At 48.8% G+C, this 17,591-nt stretch overlaps 6 protein-coding genes across 6 annotated transcripts; 3 read left to right on the top strand and 3 right to left on the bottom strand.

Annotated features, from left to right (window-relative positions):
* The first annotated feature begins 19 nt into the window (after positions 1 to 19).
* On the top strand, positions 20 to 1,873 carry V8C40DRAFT_229449 (uncharacterized protein). Its single transcript, XM_083212478.1, has 7 exons — positions 20 to 156; positions 241 to 347; positions 409 to 452; positions 509 to 658; positions 706 to 814; positions 868 to 1,099; positions 1,146 to 1,873. The coding sequence occupies exons 2-7, from the start codon at positions 281 to 283 to the stop codon at positions 1,555 to 1,557; spliced, it is 1,014 nt and encodes a 337-aa protein (XP_083078882.1). The 5' UTR covers positions 20 to 156; positions 241 to 280; the 3' UTR covers positions 1,558 to 1,873.
* A 4-nt stretch (positions 1,874 to 1,877) lies between these two features.
* V8C40DRAFT_279168 (uncharacterized protein) lies at positions 1,878 to 7,634 on the top strand. Its single transcript, XM_083221177.1, has 3 exons — positions 1,878 to 2,971; positions 3,026 to 6,717; positions 6,775 to 7,634. The coding sequence occupies exons 1-3, from the start codon at positions 2,464 to 2,466 to the stop codon at positions 7,468 to 7,470; spliced, it is 4,896 nt and encodes a 1,631-aa protein (XP_083078881.1). The 5' UTR covers positions 1,878 to 2,463; the 3' UTR covers positions 7,471 to 7,634.
* On the bottom strand, positions 7,603 to 11,888 carry V8C40DRAFT_229442 (mismatch repair ATPase MSH6). Its single transcript, XM_083212477.1, has 4 exons — positions 11,290 to 11,888; positions 11,077 to 11,236; positions 8,604 to 11,014; positions 7,603 to 8,539 (listed from the first exon to the last, which is right to left on the bottom strand). Exons 1-4 carry the CDS (start codon positions 11,677 to 11,679, stop codon positions 7,865 to 7,867), a joined length of 3,636 nt encoding a protein of 1,211 aa, XP_083078880.1. The 5' UTR covers positions 11,680 to 11,888; the 3' UTR covers positions 7,603 to 7,864.
* A 264-nt stretch (positions 11,889 to 12,152) lies between these two features.
* On the bottom strand, positions 12,153 to 13,628 carry V8C40DRAFT_229438 (uncharacterized protein). The gene has a single exon (XM_083212476.1). The coding sequence runs from the start codon at positions 13,607 to 13,609 to the stop codon at positions 12,332 to 12,334; it is 1,278 nt and encodes a 425-aa protein (XP_083078879.1). The 5' UTR covers positions 13,610 to 13,628; the 3' UTR covers positions 12,153 to 12,331.
* Positions 13,629 to 14,316: 688 nt separating this feature from the next.
* On the top strand, positions 14,317 to 16,489 carry V8C40DRAFT_229436 (2-(3-amino-3-carboxypropyl)histidine synthase). Its single transcript, XM_083212475.1, has one exon. The coding sequence runs from the start codon at positions 14,681 to 14,683 to the stop codon at positions 16,277 to 16,279; it is 1,599 nt and encodes a 532-aa protein (XP_083078878.1). The 5' UTR covers positions 14,317 to 14,680; the 3' UTR covers positions 16,280 to 16,489.
* On the bottom strand, positions 16,374 to 17,589 carry V8C40DRAFT_229435 (uncharacterized protein). The gene is made up of 2 exons (XM_083212474.1): positions 17,373 to 17,589; positions 16,374 to 17,281 (listed from the first exon to the last, which is right to left on the bottom strand). The coding sequence occupies exons 1-2, from the start codon at positions 17,424 to 17,426 to the stop codon at positions 16,733 to 16,735; spliced, it is 603 nt and encodes a 200-aa protein (XP_083078877.1). The 5' UTR covers positions 17,427 to 17,589; the 3' UTR covers positions 16,374 to 16,732.
* Positions 17,590 to 17,591: the final 2 nt, after the last annotated feature.

Raw genomic sequence — 17,591 nt, 5'->3', positions numbered from 1 at the left:
AAGAGGATGATACTGCGCATGAATGTATATTTTACAGCAAGAAAAACATTCAAGTATTCCTTATTCGAAAACGATCGACTAGTTAAATTGCTTCAAAAAGATCATCGCTCACGTTTGGGGACTGAAACTCTCCTCTTGAAGAGTGGCACCACCACAGTTAGTCGCCGTTATCGGCTGTTGCTTTGCTTCCTGAGGCTTCGAGTTGCCTGAATCAATATCCCCAGGCTATTCAACTTTTAGGTTTCATCTAAACAATCTATAAGTGACATCAAGATACACGATGCCGTCTCTACTAGATGCTCTCCGGCAACACAGTGTTGTTGATTGCGATACACTAGACAGCGAAGGTAAGTAACAGCGCCTTCGTTGACGAGATATGGACAAGTAACAGGTAACTGATTTTATTAGTGGCCAAGAGTTTGGGACCTTTTGTTGACTGTACTTCGAATCAGGTAGCTCAAGATGCCATCTATTTTGTCCCGCAAATATATGTTGACTATATCGTCAGGCCATTGCATGGTTTGAACTGACTAAAGTCTCTAACGGGGACCCATCCCTACACCATGAAGTATTGATTCGAGAGAGTGCGCAAGACGCCGTTAGACTACTTGAGATTCGAGGTCAAACGTCTTTACCCGAGTTCATGGTCGAGATTATGGTATGTAAAGCTCTACCTGTACTAAGCTATTTTGCTAATGAATACAGATGGTCAAGCTGCAGCTGTTGATTGCTCCCTACATCACAGGATACGTACATGTTCAAACGAATCCTAAGCTGTCTTACTCACAGACGGGAATGGTGGATAACGCTACAAGTAAGCCATTCGACTAAGCATAGCTCAGAGACGTAAACTAAGGTTCAAGCAAGGGATTATTGCCATATTCAGAGGACTGGCGCCTGACTTTGATACCAAGCGTATCTGCATCAAAATACCTGCGACATGGGACGGCCTCTGTGCATGTCGCACCCTGGAAGCCAACGGCGTAACCACGCTTGCAACAACTATGTTTTGCATGGAGCAAGCAGTTCTGGCCTCGGATGCAAATTGCACTTATATCGCGCCTTATATCAACGAACTGAAAGTGCACTTCGAAACAGGGTATGTGAAGCAATACCATATCATGAGCAAGCTAACCTTTTACAAGGTACATTGACCACAATAAAGCTTTCGCATTCTGCCGTGAAGCTCAGGCTTACTACAATGCACACAATCATCGCACTCGCGTTCTTGCTGCGTCTCTCACGTCTGTCGATGAAGTGTTACAACTAGCAGGAGTGAATCACATTACAATTTCTCCGATACTTCTGCATGCGCTATCGCGTCTGGACGTTTCTAAAACGACAAAGAGACCGGGCCAGTATTTTGCAGATGAACCGGCCGCGAAGAGCTTGAATGCCCTGAAATATGCCTCCATTCTGCGAGATGAGAGCGCTTGGAAACTTGCGTTCACAAGGAGCGGTTTTGGAACAAGCGAAGGAAAGATCATTCAAGCCATCAATTACTTTTCCGACTTCCAAGAGAAGCTGGAAGAGCTTGCTGGACGTTACGCATCATGAAGAGCACGTGGGGCCACTTACTTGCTATTGCATCATTGAAAGAGCAAATGTATATCTATTTAGAGAATCTCATTAAAGGAAACTTACTTTGTTCTGTTATTTAATGGCTAACGTGCCGAATGCGGTAGCAAAGGCATCGAGAGAGCTCTAGAATATCTGTGCGGGAGCACAGGACAAGTGATGATACAAAGAGGTTGCGATGCGCTCACGTTTATCACCATTGTTAAACTAACAAAGAATTAGACCCAGAAACCAACTTGGGTGAGATGGAAATCTCAATTGAAGGCATCAAAGTCCCATCGAATCGAGCTATGGGATGACTTTACTTTCATGAAAACTCATTCAAGTGCGTAAACTTCTTCATCCCTTGCTCGCGTAACAAATAATGCAGAGAAGTATGACTTCGTCAAAGATACACCAAGTATTGTGCCGACAAGTTGGCATAAGAAAGCTGCAACCAGTTCATTGTAAGTATTTCTTTGAGACGGAATTTCGAAGTCCTAAATTAGAACACATGTTGGTTGCTTTCCTGTCAGCTCTAAGCAGATATGAGATCATTTCAGGCGCACGGCCTGCTCTTTAGACATGTGAATACAAAGAGCCTTTGAGATGCGCTTCATAACGGTGTTGAGACAAAGACATTTCTTAATGCGGAAGCCAACAACACCTGAGAATAGTCTTACTCTTGTTACTTTTGGATCACATTTCCCAATCATTTATTTTTCACAAACCCTCTGCTGCGTTTCAAAATATTCATGCATTTCACTTTCTTTCCTAGTCTTCGACCCTTACACTGATTTATGCCTTGACGTTTCTATACAGCTACTGTTGAGGGTGAATGTCACTCTTGGCCCTTTTCTTCTACTATCTTTTACAAGCGAACATCGTCTTAGACTATAAGACGATATGGACACGCAGAGCGGCGTCGCAGAAGCGTTCTTAGGAGGCTTCCAACAGACCTCATCAATTACCGAAGAAGAAGCCCAGGAGCGAATTGACTTGCTCGTTTCACCCGAGGACGAGAAGTGGAATGATGTCCTTCAGGAATTCCAAACGCTTCTCGCAAATCCCGACATGACGATAGGTCGAATCTTATCGGACAGGTTTACCGCACACGAGGCTCGTCTGTTTATACCATCTGAGTTGGCCGTCCTAAAAGCCATACAAGAGGAGAATACCCGCGACTTCCACGATCTCTTAGAATCTCGGTTCCAAGGCGTCACACCTGATATTCCCACAAAATTGACAATGCTCTATTTTGGGCTCCATATTGAGCCAATGGACTTCCAATTAGCGAAGATGACTTTTAAAATGGAGAGCCGAAAGCCAGAGCCGCCCCGATATGCCATTGATCCACCGTTGCATTTTCTCACGGCGCATAAAGAGCGCAACTGGGGGAAGGAGATTCTCAGAGGTAAATTCGCTCTTAATTGAGATTCCGGTGTTCCGTTTGTTAACAGCTGTCTAGGGAAAGAGGACCCGTCATATCCCGTACCCGTTGAGCTCCCGCAGAGTTGGCTGTCAAGTCTTTCAAATACCTTTTTGAAAGACCAAGATGCGCAGATTGAGCAACCCACTGTGCGGCTTCGAGGTGGTGGAGCAAGCGATGACGGCGACCGGAGCCAAGAGAATGATGCTTGGAATGATGGGGATGACGACGACTTCGCTGGCAGTGAAAGTAATGGAGAAGACGGTAACGAAGACAGCGACTATGAAGACAACACACCGGAAGACCAGCTTCACAGAGAAGAAAAGGAAGCCGAAGACGCCACTATGGAAAACACTGACATCGATGGAGATTTCATTTCCCACCGCCAGCCAGCCATTACTCCCCAAACCTCAATCGGGATGAACCTCTACGGTTTCCAGGGGTATGTGCCGTTTATCCCAGGGGATGGACAGACATATGAGGATGCAATTAGGAGATTGCTCTCTCTCGGGCCCCAAGACGATAAAGCCTTCTCCCTCGTGCATTTCGATGTAAAGTCGAAAACGGTCGTCGATACTATCCACGATTCCTTCCCTTTGAATCCTGATAGCATAACACTGCAATACATCCTGGAAAAGAAACTTGAAGAGGACAATTATTCAGACAACCTGCACTCATTCTTTATCCATCTGGACCACGAGTCAACACCCACTCACTGGCAGCCTAGCGAAGAGGAATTATACACCAGTGTCTCTTCTGTCAGAAGCCTATCAGACGGAACGGAGGGCAAAGTAGCACGTGTCGTCGATTCTTGTTGCTACTTGACCTTCCCCAAATTCAACGACTCGCAGCCTTCTCAGCAAGACGTGTACGGATGGGGAGCTGACCAGCTCAATGCCTACATCAACACCGCTTTTGAGGTTCTATTTGGTCGCCCACAGGACTCCTTTCACCACGCAAATTTTCAACTCAGCGGATTGGGCCTCGATTCTACTAATGCTCCTTCAGTCTATGGCCCTTACACAACCCCCTCGTCCGGCATCCTTTCACTAATCCCCGACGGTCAGGGAAAGCACTTTTATCTGAGCCGCAGCCCCCTTGGCAATAACAACGTTCCCATCGTGCTGCCTGGTTGTTTCAAGATCAGTAACCCAACGTCAGACAGTGTTGGCAAAATACCATTGACCGATGTATTGGACTTTATGCGGAATATAATATCGTCAGCCTTTGGTGACTATACCAAGCACCTCAAATATGTGCGACTGCTTAATGGACGTGCAACATTGGGACCGGAAATCCACAGAGATCAGGAATATTGTTCAATTTGCATGTCTGATGATATCCCTCCGAACTCCGAGATTGACTACTCTGCGGCTCTTTCTAAGATTGCCGAAACCAAAAAAGCCTTTGTTCTTCTGTACCCAGAGTGGGAGGAAGATGAGAATGTTCTCCATCTGTCGACATCTGATGGAGAAGATGGAGCTGAGCATTCTGTACGCATGCCTTCACTATCTTCGACAGTTGATGACTTCAGGACCAGCATGTTTGAGCTGATGCAGCTCACTGAGTGTGAACCCAGTCGTATCGAAGACGTGAAGCGTGGAGACGCATTCATAAGCGTTCAGCCCGAGATGGAGAACGAATCCGCAGATATCATTGATATGCCTTGTTTTTTCATTGGGTCCAATACCACAGACGAGGAGTGGTTTAGTATCCGTGCCAGGATACCGACTCCATCGGCAAAGATCAAGATTCTTGATTCGAAAGCATGGAATTGGCGGGATCAGGTTGACAAGACTAACATCTGGGGCCCACGATATGGACGCATGGCCGGCGTTCAGGCTGCAATCGAAAAGCCCGAGGACAATGATGCCAGAGAGCAAGAGAAAGAAGAAACTCCTCAGGATGAAGCTGAAGAGACAGCCCATGAGGCAGTCCAGACACCAGTTCGTGACAGCTCCGTTGGTATAGAGGCTGTTAGAGCAAGACTACGAGAGACAGAACTCCAGCTGGTTAAAGCGACTCATCCCGAGCCGGCCAAAACCCAACGTCTAGGCAGGCAACCCAGTGTCTATGACAACTGCGGATCGTGCTCACAGTCGAACGACTCTGACATTCAAATACCAACGAATGCGCCATCTTTCGAACATCAGTTTCGCACCGGAGACAATATGCCAAAGATAGCAACGAGATTCAGGACGCTCACGGAGCAAGCACGCCTTCAACGAGCGTTATGGGACATGCGAAACGTTCTCTTGAATCGGACGGCACCCCAACATGATGTGAGAAAGTGTATGTTTTGCCCCGGCATAATACCCAAGCACTGGAGCAAGGAACGAGTTCATCGCCATCTGAGGCAAAAGCATAGGAATGAGCTCATGGAAGCGCTGGGAGTTACCAAAGCAACCATACGGCAGTTCGACGGCAAAGGGGTCATCTCTATTCCCCTGAAAAGGGTCGAAAAGCGTCATAACCCTTCACCAGTGGCATTGGCGAATGATGTCATGATGGTTGACCAACCGGAAGCACAGAAGCATCCCCAAAAGAAGGCTTCTGAGTTTTGTGATCGTTGTGGCGACGATGAAAACAACTGCGAATCCGACACATCCCATCCTGCTCAAGATGGACGAGATCAAAATCGGCCAAGTTGCAAAGAATCCAGAACAAAGCGTGGAAGATATTGTCGCTATTGCGGCGGTGAGTTCAGTGGTAACGCTGGTCAAGCGGATTGGGATCGGAACGCAGCTCATATGGCCGCGTGCTATAAGAAGAATGATGGACAAAAATCTTTGTTTCTACCACCAGATGTTGCGGCGTTCAATCAACAGCAGGATAATCTCCGAATGCAGATAAATGAAGCCGAGACTGGCGCCATCGATTCTCATGAAGAAGAGGAACTTCCGTCAATCGAAACTCTCTTCCGCGCCGTCGATTCTGAAGCACAACAAGATCCAGAAGAAATGGATCTGGGTGAGTCTGATGAAGAGCCAAGACGACCAAAGCCGACAAAACGATTCCATGCGGGAAGATCCGGTGAAGAGTCGACTGATCCTTCACTGAATGGCACCTTTAGACGAAAACTTCAGGCAGCCATTGACCGTGCAACATCTGACCGAAGGCCATCTGAGATCGAGACTCCTGATTCAGATGCACATCAAGAATCTCCCAGTGCCATCACCAAGATTCCGCTCGATGGACTCGATGTATCTTCTCCAAGCATGACCCAAAGTAGGGCTCCCTCCCAACCAGCAAACTCAGATCCACTGGCGGCCGAAAGCGAAAAAGAGCCCGAAGTTAGCCAACCGGAGACCCGTGAGGTGGCGAAATCCCCTGAACCTGAATCTCCTCAGCCTTCAGAATCCGAACCAGACAATGGATCTGATTTCGAGAATGTACCAGACCAAGACAAGTCTGATGACGAAGAGTCAGAAGATGACCCCCATGGAGATCCCTCAAGCTCGAAACGCCACAAACGAGGAGGCAAGAAGCGAGGCAAGAAAGGAGACCGCAACTATACATACTCAGGCGACGAAGATGACGACGAAGACAGCGAGACAGACGAGAACGGGAATCGCACCAGGCTACCCCGACGCGCTCCATCGCCCAATTGGGGACATGATGATCCTAAATTTGAGCCGAATGACGACTATTACTGCTCAAAATGCTTCCGCAAGGCTCCCAAGAAACACAAGCGAGATAGATCACCTTTGGGACGAACGAAGGAAATTGAGGTACGATATAATTCTCACATATAAACTATCTGTGTGCTCATAACTGACATCTTACAGCTTCACTACGACAAAGATCGCTGCTGCGGAATCCGTCGCGGCATAGGCTCAACCAAGCGCCTCCCCAACCGCAGTGGCTGGATCCCATCCGCCGCCATGCCCAAACCCCTCGGTGCTCTTCGCAAACAATTCCTTCGCCGATATCCCGCCTACTCTCGTACATTGTACCCCCTCAACGCCTCCAACGCAAACGGCTCCTACTGGCGCTCTGACCCGAACAACGATGAAAACAAAGGCGTTTGGGACATTCCCTGGCCTCCGTTCCGAGGCAAGACTCCTCTGCCCGGCTGGGAAGCTCCTGACGAGCTCAATGTTCCTGCCGCTGGAAAGGCTCGGAAGCAGTTCAAGTTGAGGGCGGTGGGAGATTCAACCTATGTCCAAGACAAGAATGATCAGGACTCGGATGATGAGGAAATAGCGTCGGACAAGGATGTTAACGGGAAGAGGAAGAGGAAGAGTAGGCCTTCTTCTGCGGTCAACAGCAGACATGCGACTCCTACACCTGGAAAGATGCCACAGAAGCTTGACGCAAAGGCAGAGAAAGTGGTTACACCTCGACCTGTGAAGAAGAAAGAAACTGTACTGAAGAAGGCGCTGAAGGGAAAGGCGGCCAGGCCACGAAAAGCGGCGCAAAAGAAGATGGAAAGAAAGGAGCCGACTAGAAAATCAGCAAGGAAACGCCAAAAGACTGGGTAGAGGTGGTAGAATGGTTGAGAGTTTTGGATTTTGGATTAGAATGTTTGCCGGAGTGTCTGTGATATGGTAGTTGTGTTACTTGACGTTGAAATGTTAAATGTTGGGAGATGTTTTTGTATTGTTTTAGATTTGCTTCAATAGACATAAACACTTATTTGTACAGTTACATGTATTGTTACTCGAATCATAGACAGGTGGACATACTTTGTTGGCCCTTAAATTATGTCTAATATACGTATTTGTATGTCTTTACGCCGTAAGCCATATGTGTGGTTTATATACCCTTCTTAATGACTTATAAAATCGCTTATAACAATGCCCACAAACACCAGTCCGAAGTCGTGAGATCAATACGCCACCTCGAACTTTTATGCTGGAAACGCACGTAAAAATATCACAGGCTTTCAATGGCTTTAAGCAAAACCTCAACTCCCTTCGCACCGACATCACCTTTGTTTCCGAGCAAAGAACCGACATCGCTGAGAATGCCCAGTGGAATGTAGCATCCTGTCTTGGCCTTGTCCAAGCTGTCCTTCAAACGGCTGGTATGCTCCCACTCCTTTGCGGCTATTTCAGCTCTCTTAATGACGCGGTCTGAGATGCCACACATGGCAGCACAGTGCATACCGAAACTGCCCTCCGCAACACCATCTTCCAGCTTGTACAAAAACGTTATCCGGCGTTCTTCGTCGTCAACATGAATCTGCATGCGGCGAGCGCGAATCTCTGGGTGATTCTCAAACTCGGTAGCAAGAGAATGGTAGTGAGTTGCAAAGAAGCCGATACAGCCAATGTGAGTTGCCACATGATGAAGCACAGCCTGGGCAACAGCTACGCCGTCGTATGAGCTTGTTCCTCGGCCTAGCTCATCGAGAATGACGAGGGAGCGAGGAGTAGCCTCGGCAAGGATCTTCTTTGTTTCCGAAAGTTCCACGAAGAAGGTGGATTGCGCAGCAAAAATATTGTCGTTGGCTCCCAAGCGTGACATGATGCGGTCAACGGGAGTGAGACGAGCTGACTTGGCCGGAACGAAACAACCAACTTGGGCCATGATGACGGCAATGCAGGACTATGTGCGAGTTAGATTTTCAAGAACAGGTGAGTATTGTGGAAATGTAGATAGGGGAACTTACCATTCTGAGAACTGTAGACTTACCAGCTGCGTTGGCACCGGTAAGAAGGTTAATCTTGGCCTGGTCACCACCGAGCTTGATGTCGTTTGGAATGAAATCATCGACCGTATTAATCATGCAAGGGTGTCTCAGCTCTTCAAATTCCAGGACACTACGGTCCTCGTCGACAAACTGCGGCCTGCAGCTTGGCTCTCCAAGTGACATTGATGCCTTGGCAAGACTGACTAGACAGTCAAGCTGGGCGATGATTTTGATGGCTTTCAGCCAAGTCTCGTAGTCAACGTCAAACTTCTTACAGAAGCGCGACGCAACCTCCCGGATGAGCTGGGAGTGAGTTTCCTCAGCTTCCTGGAGCTCTCGGACAAGGCCGGTGAGCTCAGTGAAGTACCATCGCTTGACATCCTTGGTTGCAGACATTTGACGCCAGCTGGATGGGATCTTGACACTCTTCGGCGCTTCTATTTGATAGATTTCCTTGCCAATATCTGTAAACTTGAGCGTCTTGCATTTGAGTTCCGCCTTTTTCTCTGCTAACAAGTCGTTAAGCTGATTCTTCACCTCCTCAATTCGGGCCACACTGGCATCAAAGTCTTCATCGACGCCACTCTCCGGGATCATGAGTTTCTCTTCCTTTGCTTTCTGACGATCGAATGCCGTGCTCCAGTATGCTAGGGGCTCCTCTAGGTTTGGCATCGACGAAATGAGTCTATCAATTAGACCGTTTCCACCTTTAAAGGCACCGACAAGAGTCATGGTATACTCGATTTGCTCGAAACCCTCGAGAACGCGAACAAAATCTTCAGGCTTGCAAGCGCCGGCGTGGATGCGTGAAATCAGTCGCTCAAGGTCGGGCATTTTGACCAGCTGGGAAGCAAACTGCTCGCGGACGGAGGGATCGTCGTTCAACAGCTCGACGGCGTCCAAACGCTCGTTGATGCGATCAATGTCACACAGCGGATGGGCAACCCACTGACGGAACAGACGTTTGCCGAAAGGTGTTATGCACTTATTAAGCAGACCAAACAAGGTGCCATCGGTATTGCCGTTAACAGTGTTTGCGAATAGTTCAAGGTTGGTCAGCGTCTGGCCATCCAGAACAAGTGTGCTGTTCTTTTGGATAGGGTTGTAAATCTCAAAGTTGCCTTGCGACAACAGCGGGCCTTCCAACTTGAGGAATCGAAGATAGGAAACAAGACCACCAATGGCAGACATGACAAGGTCGTCATCCTTGAGTTCCTGGAGCGCTTCTGGCCAAATATCCTCCTCGTCCTCTTCCCTAACAAAGTATTTCGCACAAGCCAGTTCTCGTCTAGTAGTGTCTGCATCCCAAAACTCTGTACCTGGCTTTAGGTTCGTCCATATAGTGGTAGGGCTAGTGTTATTTTTGAGGATGCGAAGAGACTTTGTCGCCAAGCCGGATTTTTCCAACAAAAGCTCTCGGGGGCCAATCTGAGCGACCAGTGTTTCAAACTTGGTTCGGTCAACGTCGTCGACAAACCCAGACAGATAGAATCGACCGGTAGCAGTATCCGTAAAGGCAATACCAAAGGCAGGTAAATCATCCACAACAGATTCCTTGATCGCAACGCAATAAGCGGCCATGTCGTCTTGGAGCATGCCGCCATCAACCAGGGTTCCAGCAGTCAAGATGCAGCCAAGTTTTCGAGAAATGACTTTGTCGGCTTTTTTGCCGCTCTTGTCTTGGCGTTCTCTCATCTCCTTGCCCAAGTTGGTTTCCATCTGCTCTACACGGGCCACCTTATACTGCTTGGCGATGAACTGATTGACCCAGTGGTCCAGTGAGCCCTCTGGGACACCGACCATACGCATGTTGACTCGATCCGTCATCTTGAAATCGAATTCTTGGTGGCCAATGGTTGCATCTTTTTCATAAAGTTCGTAAAACTTGCCCTTCTTGAAAAAGACGATTGTGTCCCAAAGATCTTGTTTAATCTCCCAATACTGCTTCTCAAAGGGTGAAAACTTACTCCACGCGATGGGAGGGATGTAAAGAGTTCGTGGGTCATAGTCGGGATCAGTGGGCGAGCGCTTTTCTTTGTCTCGAATGTTTGCGAGCCAAGTATAACGCTCATCAGGTTCCTTCATATAGGCCTTTTCCTTCACCTTGGGGTCCTTTGTAGCGACTCGTTCGGTAGGTTTGACGACCGCTTGCTTTTCAGTAGAGTCTGGATTGTAAGACCATTGCTTGGCTGTGGATCCAGCAGGAATATCGTCCAAATCCATGTCATCACCATCGAAAGTTGTAGTATTCAGCTCTACGTCTTCCTTCGGAGAAGACGAAAGGTTTGTGCGCTTGCGTGCCGATTGAGGCTTCGAAGGTCGCTTTCTCTTTTTGGACCGAGAAGCCTCTCCGTCTGATTCATCCGACACAACAAAGTCGTCCATGTCATCTGCAACTCTCGTTAGCGCTATCTTCTCGAAGATGGAATAAGGAAAGTTTGATAGTACGGACCTTCTTCTTCTTGCTCCGCTGTATCGCTTCCACCATATTCATCTTCGTCTCTGACAACGTTGCGGGCGGCTCTACCACGCCGCCGAGTCTGTGAAGCCGCTCCATAGGCAAAGGGTTCATCGTCATCGGAAGATTCGGCATAGTTGACAGCTCTCTTCCCCTGCATAGGCTGGTTAGCAGTCATTAGAGGCCTGGGGAGAAGACGGTGCAAACCTTTCGGATGGGACTACTGGGAGCTATCTCGCTCTCTTCGTCTTTGACAGATCTAGGTTCGGAGGCCTTGCCTTTAGTTCGCTTGACAGTCGAATCCATATTCTCCTGCGAGCTTGTGGGTTCCGGAGCATCGCTGGAGGGCACTGGGGTGGAAAATTTGGCAGACGCCTTCATCTTTGGTAGAGAGTTGGCTTTGGTCTCTTTCAGAGGGGAGGAGTGTTGGTTATCAGAAGAGACCTTTTCTCGAGCAGCGGAAGAAGCAGAGACGGGCGAAGACTTCTGGAAGAAGGACATTATCGACTTCTGTTTGGCTGAGGAAGACGCTGCAGCAGCTGGCCGGGTGGCCTTTGCCGGTGTGCGAGCAGCGCTCGCTGCTTTGTCGCTCGGCATCTTGAATCAATCACAGACGACCACTTCAGACAGATCAGCGACGGATACCAGGCGAGGGGCAGATTGCTAGAGATATTGGAGCTGGTGAGGATCCGAACGGTAATGAATGAATAAAGTAGAAAACAATGCAGAATTGGAGGCGAAGAGTTATAGAATTGACAGGCCCGGCACCCCAGCGGCGGGCTGAGAATCAGACGACATGGGAGAGAGAGAACCCATGCAACGGTCGAGGTGCAGCGCGTCGCGATCGCGTCGGGACTCGTTAATCGCTACGAATTGGGCTTATCTCGCGTAAAGTGTGGCGTGCGATACACAAGTGCACTGTCTATCAGCACTGTATCCCCTGAAGCGTGGAGCACTCAGTGGTAGGTACAGTGCATGGTTAGCAGTGTAATGGAGATGCTTGTACGTGATCTATTCAACTTCAAAACCCAATCTGTCTTCTTGATCAGTCAACAATTTTCTTGAAATAGGTAGCAGTCCTAGTCACTGCATCAATAATAAGAAATTCAGCAATCTTATCCGTAGTAAATTATCCCTAGGCACAGTACAAAAACTCCATACAATGACCTGTCAACCCGAAAGCATCCCTGCATAAGTTCTAGTCTGCCGCTTCTCCCGCGTCCCGCAAAGCCCCCGCTAGAACCTCAGCTCAGTTCCCCATCTTATACATGACCCATCTCACAAACTTGCCCACAAACAACATGCACCAAAACAGATAGTATCGCAAGCCGGTGTCATGAGCAGCCTCTATCAGTTGTCTCGATCGCTTGATAAACATTGTTGCTCTGGGCACACTAAGTTCATCGTATTCCCTGACTGCTTCCTCCAAGCTGCTCTGGCTGCAGATCTGGTTTGCCAGATCCCATCCATCCACCAGCGCCAAATTGCCTCCAGCTCCTGCAAACGGGCTGAGCGCATGGTTGCTATCACCAAGAAAGATGGCAGGTGTTTTCGTAATATCGCCATGATAAAACGGCATCTTGTCTCGTGAGTTTAAGAGCAAAACTGTCTTGGGGTCTGTCCGTTTGACGATGCTCGAGAAAGGCTCAGGGATGTGTGATCCAAGCTCCAAGCTCTTGTCTATGACAGCCTGCGCTTGGGCTAGTGATCCACGATCCAGTCTGGGTACCTGAGTTTCATTCTGGCCAATAGTCCAAAAGATTCTGTTTTCACCAACTGGAGAAAAAAACGCCGAAACACCAGTGCGTGAGACGACGAAGCCCCAGTCCTCACTCAGTGGCTGCGGAAGAGACTCTTTGAATGTAGCTATTCCTCCTCGAAGGACTGCGCCGTTAAAGAGAAGTGTGTCATTTGGTCGAAGGCTTTGTCGTAGTTTGCTGCTCGCCCCATCCGCGGCTATAAGGAGATCACACTCGGGTTCGCTCTCGTCGCCATTTCCGTGAACTACTCGCACTCTTAGGCGACCACTCGGGAGTTGGGTGGCAGAAACACATTGTGAATCCCAGTTAATGACACAATGATCATTAAGATCGAATGAGTTGTGGAGCACTTGACGGATATCCTCTCGAGCAATTCGAATGCTGGTTGTTGGAATCCCAGAGACGGGATTTCTGGTAAAGGAGACTTGTTCTTTCCACCTCGAATCCCATATCTTGAAAGAGCCAGCTCCATCAGTTCCAGACACGGCTTTTTCCAAGATTTTATCGAGTAGGCCAAGATTTCTGAGTGCAACGAGGCCGCCCGACTCGTCATATCCTGTCAAGGATAGATTGTACGACTCCCTCTGAGCAGCTACATCTTGTGCATCACGTTCGTATATGATGATGTTTGGCTGGCCAAGTTTCCCATTCCATAGTTTCTGAAGGCCGACAACGAAAGCAGAACCAGCAAGCCCTGCTCCGGCAATGACTATGGTCTTGTTTTCAAGAAAGTGACTGGAAGGAGGTTTTTCGCTGGCGTTGGACATTGTGTCGACGGTGTATGCCCGAGACTACATTGTAAAAAACAAGAGGGAAGATGGGACACAAGCAGGTATTATAAGTGCGCCCGCCCTACAGTAAAAAGTCTCACATGTCACGGGTGATTCATTGATCAGACGTTTGTACAACAATGTCAATGCCGTTAATTTCGTACCACGATCCCTTCAATTTCGAAAGCCACAACGCCATGTTCAACTTGCTCCAGCATGATACTACAAATTACCAAACAAGACATTTGGTTGAGAGACAATCGGAGGTTACCTCTCATCCGATTGGACAATCTCATTTACATAGACGAATTTCCATTCCAGGCACACTGTTGTCAGTATTTAAACCGTACGATGTCGATGTAAGCTCTCAGAAGTAAATAATTGCCAAGGGCCTAGCGGTGAATAGTTCCCGAGCTTGTGGATGCCGAGATGATGATGCTTTTAGCTCGGTTGGCGGGTATCCGTTTGTGGTAACTCGTAAAAGAGACGAATTTCCTATTTGGATGAGACACCTCCAAGACATTGCATCATGTTATCAACGTCGGCACTGCCGCTCGGTCTTCTTGAAAAATCACCAATAGGAGTTATGAGCATGTCTTGCTCTGCTGGGACACTTATCATTAGGACCTACTAACTTATAGAGTCGGTAGTGTAGTTACTTTGAGGGACGGGACGCTACGGATGCAATATCATAGAAGCACTAATGAACATATCCCTAAAATACACAAATGCATAAGTGTATAAAAAATACCACTTGATAATTCTCTTGCTAGGCCTCTTTTCTGGTGAATTTACCAAATAGATGTCGACTCTTGCTTATAATCATCTCTCCAGTCGATGACACAGTGAACGATGGGTCTAATGCATAATTCACACCCGCCTTACCGCATTCTTTGGCGCAATATTGACACCCGCACCCCACTATTACACAAGGCGCTCTGCCCCTCCAACTTCAACTTTTCAACGCCCTTGTGAATGACCTGATATGAAATTTCTTTCCAGCTATTCGTCAACTTTCAAAGCGCAACCGGCCGGTCGATTTGCAACAAACAGATCAAATAGGCTACCATGACCGAACTCTCTTCAGCTCCCGTGCTGTCGACTCCAGACGATAACCTCTTTGCAACCACCGAACAAAGCGAAACCAAGTCTACGCTCTCTCTCGATGCGCTCAGGACGACGTACGAGATCGCGCGCACTGCGACTGAGATCCGCCAAGGTGGATGGAAGAGGATCGCATTACAGTTTCCAGATCACATGCTAGTCGACGCTCCAAGAGTAGTAGAAGTGCTGAAGCAGGAACTGGAAAACACAAGCACAGAAGAGAGCGCAAAGGATTGGAGGATATGCATTCTAGCAGACACAAGCTATAGCGCCTGCTGCGTCGACGAGATTGCGGCCGAACATACAAATGCAGACGTGGTAGTCCACTACGGAAGGACATGCCTGAGTCCGACGAGTCGACTACCGGTTATATACGTATACACATCACAGGAGCTGGATTACGATGCCGTCATTGAGCAATTCACCAAAGAATTTGGTCACAAAGACACAAAGGTTGTCATCATGGCAGACTTGACATATCAGAACCACGTGGAGCCGATATCAAAGGCGCTCGGAGAGTTGGGATACAGCAACATAGTAGCGACGGAGGTAATCAGAGACCCCGCTGGGGTAATACCCAACAGGAGAATATCGGGCAACCCAATAGACGAAGAGCTTCTCAAGGCGCATTCGCTATTTCACATTTTCGATCCTCCCGCATCTCTGCTTCTCGCGCTCCAGTCCCGATTCGCCTCCCTACATGTCCTCTCTGTACCTTCACCTTCATCTCCCACTCTCGACAACCCGACCTTCCGAACAGCAGGTCTTTTGCGCCGGCGCTTCGCTCGCGTCCTCACCCTTGCTTCCGCTGGTGTGATCGGCATCCTCGTCAACACACTCTCGGTATCAAATTACCTCTCATCAATCGACCTTTTGCGGAAAAAGATTGCGGCCGCTGGAAAGAAGAGCTATACAGTTGTTGTGGGCAAACTCAACCCCGCCAAGCTGGCCAACTTTGCCGAAATCGAGGGTTGGGTCGTTGTGGGATGCTGGGAAAGCGGACTTATCGAAGAAGATGCCGGCTACTGGCGGCCTGTCATTACACCCTTTGAGATGGAGGTGGCATTGATGAGCGAGGAAGTACGAGTATGGGGTGGAGAGTGGTGGGGAGGCATCGAGAAGCTCAAGTTGGAAGTTGAAGACGGTGCTAAGAAGGAAGAGAAGGAAGGCAATGATAATGATGAGGCGGATGCGACGGTTGAAGATGGTGCTGGAGACGATCTGGATGAAGATGAATCGTTACCGCCCGTATTTGACCTGCGGACAGGAAAACTCATCAGCAGTAGCAGGCCAATGCAGCTTCCGACGAGAAGCGCATCCAAGGCTCAGCAAGTGGAGGGCAACAGTGAGCCGCGGTCATCCGATGCGTTGATAAAGAGAACAGTCGGCGAATTGGCCAGCATCAACGGCGTGGCCAGTCCCGGTGCGGAATATCTCCGATCTCAGAGGACATGGCAAGGACTGGGCAGCGACTTTAACGACGAAGCCAGCACAGTGGTAGAAGAGGGCCGAAGTGGCATAGCGAGAGGCTATCATGTGGGCGAAGAGGCGGACAAGCACTAGTGCTGCTGTGGGATGTTTGGGATGTGAACAAACTTTTTATGATGACCACGTGGGACACATATGGGATGCAAGAGTTGGATAAAGTAGAAACTTTGGCCATTGATCATTCAATCATCGCAGACAATCAACGCTGCTAGATATCATCTGGGGGCTTCCACCTCTAGCCCCTCGTACTATATACAAAGCGCAAAAAATGTAAATATCCTCCTGAATTGGAGCTGCCCAACATGTATATCGTGAAAAGAAGAACCAAGAAAAAAAAAGACAAAACATTATCGTTGCAGCAATCGTGCCTCTCTTTCAGTCATAAGTCATCAGTACTGCGCCTGATCATCCTTTAAACCCAGCAACGTCATTCGTATACGGAGACGTTGACGTCTAATCCGTTCCCAATAAACCTCCATTCATTAATTGCGTTTGCTTCCATTCATCTTTCCCCTGAAGCGGCTCCCATTATACGTATACTCGACGAGCGGAGTGGTAGCTGTGGCCAGAGCCCGAATGGCTGCGATGACGATGGCTATGACTGCCGCGATGCGAGTGCGAGCTCCGTCGCACAACGCGCTCCTCCACAACGACGCTATCGCCATGCATCCACGCAGCAAATGCAGTGGTGGCAAAGAAGACGGTATTCATAATAGCAAAGGCCCACGAAGCTTTAAGCATGGCGCAGGGCTTGTTGACACCCCAAGAGAAGCCCGGGATGCCCACATCATGAACCTTGTTGTACCAAATCTCGTCTCTCGAGGGATCTTGACAATCGGCAAATTGGATTCCGCGCAAAAAGTATATGCCGGCGATGAGGGCGCCGAGGAAGCAGAGATCGACAAAGGAGACGAAGAGCGCGTTGTGGGAGGAGCGGCTATAGGCGAGGAGGGTGAAGAGGGCCCAGGCGAGGGCGAGGACGGTGACGATGAAGAGGACGAGGATGGCGTTGGGGGTGAGGACGTTTGCGTCGTTGAACTTGCCGACGAACCAGCTGAGCATGCCAACTGGCGGTGTCTACAGTAGGAGGAATGAGTATGTTTGGTAGAGAATTGCGATGGCGATGGCGATGGCGATGCTATGCGCTGAGAGGGAGACAGTGACTTACCAGAGTGACAATTTGTGAGATGCGAGTGCACACAAAGACGATTGCGAACAACATCGTGGGCGATTGGGGGTGTCGCAGATGCGACGAGTGACGATGACGATGACGATGTGACGGTATGCAACTGGGTTTGATCTGAGTTCGGATTGCTGCAGCTAAAGCAATCAAAGTCTCAGGCAACACACAGCTATGTAGCCTCGGTTTCCAATCACAAGGAATGAT

The sequence above is a fragment of the Trichoderma camerunense genome (assembly GCF_050948025.1).
Source record: "Trichoderma camerunense strain CBS 138272 chromosome Unknown V8C40scaffold_1, whole genome shotgun sequence".
In the NCBI taxonomy this organism is placed as follows: Eukaryota; Fungi; Ascomycota; class Sordariomycetes; order Hypocreales; family Hypocreaceae; genus Trichoderma; species Trichoderma camerunense.
Note: the sequence above shows the minus strand (reverse complement) of the source record. Positions and strands in the feature narration are given on the sequence as shown.